We start from the raw sequence: 6,013 nt of genomic DNA, 5'->3' as shown, positions 1-6,013 counted from the left end.
AAAAAAAAAAAAAAAAAAAAAAGATGATTTAAGCCTTTGATGGTGACACTTTTCACTGCAAATTTTAAGTTGATGTTTGGTTTACATTACATATTTCATTGACTTCAAGAGTCACTAATGAAATAGATGTCAATGAGAAACACAATGTACCAGTATAGTATTGCAGTCACTTTTAAGATCTGAATTTGGAAATGTCAAAATAAACTAAAACATTTTAAAATGGAGGACTTAGGAGTATAATAGTAGGTAAGAGTTCGCCCAAGAGGTAAGCTCATTCTAATGTCAGGCCAGTTTCTAGGTACTGCACCATGGTGTGATGTCTTCTCATATCCTTTGTCTTACACTACTCTTACCCTCTCAAATTTCCTCTAAACAAGTCCTTTTTGTATCTAAATCAAACTGGCTCTTCTTCAATGATTCCAACTAAGATAAGTTTACTCAAGAAATATGTACATTGCTTCATTGCTCACTCTCTTTGGATAAAGTTTAATAGGCAGTCAATTTGAATATCTTACTTGAAAATTTCCTATTGTAAACCTGGAAATAATACATTGAAAGGAAAAGTGTATCCAGAATGAGATGTGTAAGAATATTGGTATAATACTACCATCTTCCCTATCCTCCACCAGTCCTTTCTTTTTCTATATCTTGGATCATTTATCACGCAGAGTAGAAAAGTCTCTAGCCATACCTATCGAAACTTGGTTGAGGCCCTCCCTGGTGGCGCAACAGGTTAGGACACAGCACTGCAAGCTGGCCTCAGCAGCTTCAATGTGAGTTTGATCCCTAGCCCAGGAGGTGATCCACATGGCATGGCAGAACTCTCCTGACCTGCCTGCTGCCCCCCTCAGCAGTGTACTTCATAGATCTGCCTGTTCTGCTCCCCGCTCTGTCTGTGGTGATGCCTCTCGCTGCCCCTGTAACTCTGGCTTGTACTCTAGTTCTGTATACATAAATAAATTAATTTTTAAAAAAACTTGATGGAAAGAGTTGACACTTCTTACCTTTGAATTCTCCTTCCAGAAGGAAGGTGGTAACAACTGAACAGGCAGATGAGTCTTCAAAGTTCTAGGAGAAGGCATTTTGTTGGCCAGATCCAAACCTAGGAAATAAAGTCACACAATTTAGGTGAACATTTCTTGTCAGTTCTATTGATTCAACATTATTGTGTCGTTAAACATACAATCACACTGACCAAGTCATTGGCTCTTTGTCTAAAATTATGGTTTTGCGTTTCAATGTTTCTCTCCTAATAACAACATTATCATTCATTCTGATAGAGATTTTGAAAACCACCAAGACAACAATATTCTCTTTATTTGGGGGTTACTTGTTAGTGCTTGTGTGGATAGAGTAAAATGCTGTGGGAAGTCTGAGGTTGGTGATAAGTCTGACAGTCTGTGATCCCAACAGCCCCTGGTTATTTTGTCCTTTGGGTTTTTTTAATTACTGCAATAGGGAATAGATAAAGACAACTGGAGAAGAGCTGACAAATGTCTAAAAGGAGGGAGGTTCTTGGACTGTCTCTGTCTAAGAAGACTAAGTCTTTCAAACTACATTTTAGACAAAGAAACACAAAAAAAAGTCATCAGTCATATGCTAGCACAATGTTCTATGCTGGAACATATTTTCAGATAAAAAAGAAACTTGGATGTCCACTTGTGTCTGTATAGGATCTCTTTTAACAAACCTTTTTCTTTCAGAAACAGCAGCAGCAGCTCTCTCCCCATCAGGATCTATGCAGAGTCTATATACCTCTTCTTTCCTTTCTCCTTTTCCTATTAAAAATATCTTTTGAAAATTCAGCCTTTGCCTGCTTGAGTCTATACAAACATGTTTTCCTTAGTAAACTTGGAGTGTGTCTCTGAAAAGGGAACTCTGGTAAAACTTTTCTCAAACGTAATCCAAGGGTCCCACTCAATGAATCCCATCATCTCATTAGAACCCCATGAGAAGAGATTTTCTAGCAAGAAGAATATGCCCTCCAGCAACTGACACTGGGCCCAGAGACACCACTTCCAGTGGGGCAGAAGTCCCAGCAATTCAGTCCCTCTACCCAATGGCCTCCCAGCACTCCAAGCCCCCTGAACCAGACCCAAAACCACTATACCTGGACAAGGTGAGGTTCCAACAATTTGACCCTCAAAACAAAGCACTTCAAGCTCTCCCAATCACTAGCGCCAGACACAGAGTCATTATTACAAGGCAAGAGGAAGCCCCAGAAACTTAGCTCCTCTGCCTAGCATAATCTCAGCCCTCTTCAGGCCATCAAAATAGACCCAGGGCTACTATGCAGCAGGGTTGTAATGCTTGCAACTCAGCCCCTCCACTTAGTGCCTCTCAGCCCTACTGGTCAAAGAAAATAGGCCCTGGAGTATTCTAAGAGAGCCCACAGCATCTTCCCAGATTTCACAAGGCCCTTGCAGTTGTTGTCACTATCATGTGAATGCCCAGAAGAGTAGCAGAAAAGGATGCATGTGCACACATGCTTAAACACACACACACAATCCTAACTACAAGAGATCAAACCCAAAGTAAGCAATGGAGATAAAGAAAAATACAAATGGACAAGAAAGTACTCAGGGGAAGAATACACTACAGAAAGAAAATAAGCAGAACCTCAGAAAACAACCACAGACATATAATTTTAAATTGGCATGATGAGGAAAATTAAAGAAATGGAACAGTAAAAAGAGAACTTCAAAAAAACAGATCAGATATATACAAAACAACTCAGAAAAGGAATGCTTGAGAAACGTCATCAACAAACAGAAGACCAAATTTGAAATTTTTAAATAATAACAGAATTACAAGGTGTAGAAAGATCAATGGAGGATGTAAAAAGTCCTAGAGAGAGAGGTCCAACAAGATGGCCACAGAGTGAAGACACTGAAAGTAACTACATCCATCTCTAAAAGGAATATAAGACTAAAAATGGACTATAGACTTACATACTATGAGTTTCAACACAAATGAGAGCACCCTGGATTCACTAGAAGGAAGATAGCTGAGGGAGACTCAGCGATTGGGGAGTTCCAGTAGGGGAGCTCTGATCAGGGTGTGCCCAGGTGTTATGAAGTACCTCAGATGGGAGGCTTGCTGCTCTTCAGCAGGCCCACTGAAGCCCTGGAGGTAAAGAGAGAAAACTCAGCTTGGTGAGTGGAACACAAGCTGCAGGGAAAGGCTGCTCAGAGTGGGCACATAGAGCTCTGAAGGTGGGAAAGGAGAACTGGTGATTGGGGCACCTGGCTTGCAGCCCTTCCAGCACTCCCTGCATCCCCAGCCCCCACAGCAGAGGCCTGGAGAAGTGTGCAACATTAAGGCAGGAGCCCAGCAAGGCTCACAAAGCCCCAGAGGTAAAAGGGGGGAGGGGATGTGGGGCAAACAAACAAACAAATGGTTAGAGGAGTCAACCATGGCCCAACCCCTGGGGAGCTGCAACACTTCTAACACTCCCCAGACCTCCTAGGGGCACATCCAAGCATAGAGGCCCTAGGAAGTGCCTTAGATAGGAGGCTTGCCTGCTTACCTCATCAACCCACAAAACCTGCGGTAAAGCCCTGGAGGTAAAGGGAGACAACTCAGCTCTGTGAGTGGATCCAAAATGAAGGGAAAGGCTGTTTGGGGAAAGACTGCTCAAAGTGGGCACAAAGAGCAGCCCTTCTGGCACTCCCTACATCCCTGCATCCCCTGCCCCCACAGCAGAGGCCTGAAGGCTTGTGAGCCATTAAGACACTGCCCTGCAAGGCACACAGTGCTCAGAAACTAAACAAAACCAGTGACTGGCTCAACCACAGAACCAGCTGCAGGGAGACCTACAACACTGCTAAAGCAGCCCACCCCCCACTCCACCATCCACTGGCACATCCAAGCATAGAGGGAACCCAGGACAACGGAAGGCTACAAAGATCAACAGATGGGCAAATGGGAGCTGCAGTGCTGCTACAACCATGGGTGTGGTGGCAGAAAGACAGGCTAAGGAGCTTTCCTCCTTGCACCCCTCCTCTCCCAGAGACCTATTTAAACAATCCCAGTTCTGAAAACTAACTGGGAGAAGTCTCTGGTGCCACGAAGTGGTCCAAAAAAATCACAAGCCACACATACCTGAAATTAGGTGGCTACCAGAATTACCAGAAAGAAACTCTCAGGGACAACCACTGTGCTGGAAACCCCTAGATTGCAGGAGACCCTGGGTGGAAAAAAACCTCAAGAACTTCCTTACTAGCCCAACTACATCAGGGGACAAAAAAAGAAAGCAAAACAAAACTGCAGACTCTGGGAAGACTGCTACACCCAGTTGTAAGGTACTCCCAGGGAGACCAGTCTAAAGCCACAAGGACTAGATAACTGGGAGCCACCAAACATGGAGAGGCAATTCTGCCCTACCCATCATGGTGTTTGTCATTTGTTTATTTGTTTGTTCAGTTCCTATAATACTCAGCTGGTAAATTTCTGTGCCCTTCCTTCATTCTTACACTCGTTTTCTGTCTCCTCTTTCTCCTTCCACTCCAACATTATTATTTCTTCTGCCTCTTCTACATCTGACACCTCCTCTTTATCTCCCCCCACTTCCCAATATCCCCCCATTTATCCTTCACCATCTCCTATCAACTTACTCCATATTACATTTCCATGTAATTCTCCCCTCGCCCCTAACTTCCCATCTCACTCCCTATTCACTCTTAACTCCGTTATTTTTCCAAGACACACCTAGAAGAAGTGAGAAATTCAACGGAGAAAACCAACCCACCCAGGCATTTCTTGCAGGACCCTTCCACAGACTAGCAATCAACATGTTACTGGAAGCTGAACACCACAAGAGACCCCTGACTGTTACTGGCTGAGATGACAGACACAATTCCACACAGTGGGGGCTGAAAAACAGGAGATATTGAAACAAAGCACAGCTCAGAATATCCTTCATAACTGAACTGTCTGGAAGTCCCTCGGCTATCCCAGAAAGAACATCCGATAGAATGCTGGTCAGCAATACCAACACTGTGTCTCAACGAATAGAAAGTATTAGAAAATACACGACAGGGAAAAGAATACAAATAAATATCCAAGCAAGTCCACAGGAGAATAATTCACCACAAAAAGATCAGTCACCAGAAATCACAAAAGAAATAGAAGAACTGCTCAGCCTACCAGATAGAGACATCAGAATGATCATGATAAACAAACAAAAGGGAAGATGAGAGGGGGAAAAAAATGATATGAGGCAAGCCATCAAGGAATTGAAGAATGCAAACAAGGAATTGAATGAAAGAAATGAAAAAAAAAAAAGACATGAGACAAGCAATCAACGAATTGAAGAAAGAGAATGAGACATTAAAAAAGGAAATAGAAGAAATGCAAGCAATGAAAAGGCCACAAAAGGAGTTAAAGAATGCTAAGGAAAATAATTAAAACAGAATAGATGAAATGGAGAAAGAATCAGCATCCTCAAAGACACACGAATAGAGAATTTAAAAAGAAAATGAAAGAGAAGTAAAAAGGAAAAGGAATGAAGAAACACTTCAAGAACTATCTGACACCATGAGGAAAGTAAATATCAGAGTTATAGGTATCCCAGAAAGTGAAGAGAAAGGCCAAGGAATCGAGAAAATATTCACAGAGATAATAGAAGAGAATATCTCTAATATGAAGAAGGAGATGAAGTAGACATCCAGAAGCAAGAACACCAAACAAATATGATGATAAGAGAAACACAGCAAGACACATCATAAAACTACGAAGAATACAAGACAAGGAAAAGATAGTGAGAATGACAAGAGGGAAGAAACAAATAAACTATAACGGGAAACCAATCAGGCTGACATCAGACTTCTCTGAAGAAACATTACGGGCAAGAAGAGAGTGGAGGGAGATACTCAACAAACTCCAAAGCATCAAATGACAACCAAGAATACTCTATCCTGCGAAGCTCCCTTCCTCTATGAAGAAAGACTAAGGAAATTTTCAAACAAACAGAAACTCCACAATTTTGTCATGACTAAACCCCCACTCCAAA

At 42.2% G+C, this 6,013-nt stretch overlaps 1 protein-coding gene across 1 annotated transcript in view; it reads right to left on the bottom strand.

The window, feature by feature from the left end:
• The window catches only part of SULT1C3 (sulfotransferase family, cytosolic, 1C, member 3), an 18,242-nt gene that overhangs the window by 5,482 nt on the left and 6,747 nt on the right, over nt 1–6,013 (bottom strand). The window contains exon 3 of the mRNA XM_004691393.1: nt 1,005–1,102. Within this exon, the coding sequence (XP_004691450.1) occupies nt 1,005–1,102 (98 nt within the window). The remainder of the gene's footprint in view (nt 1–1,004; nt 1,103–6,013) is intronic.

This window comes from Condylura cristata, unplaced genomic scaffold (assembly GCF_000260355.1).
Source record: "Condylura cristata isolate star-nosed mole 26May11 unplaced genomic scaffold, ConCri1.0 scaffold00031, whole genome shotgun sequence".
NCBI lineage: Eukaryota > Metazoa > Chordata > Mammalia > Eulipotyphla > Talpidae > Condylura > Condylura cristata.
This window is presented reverse-complemented; position numbering and strand designations above follow the sequence as displayed.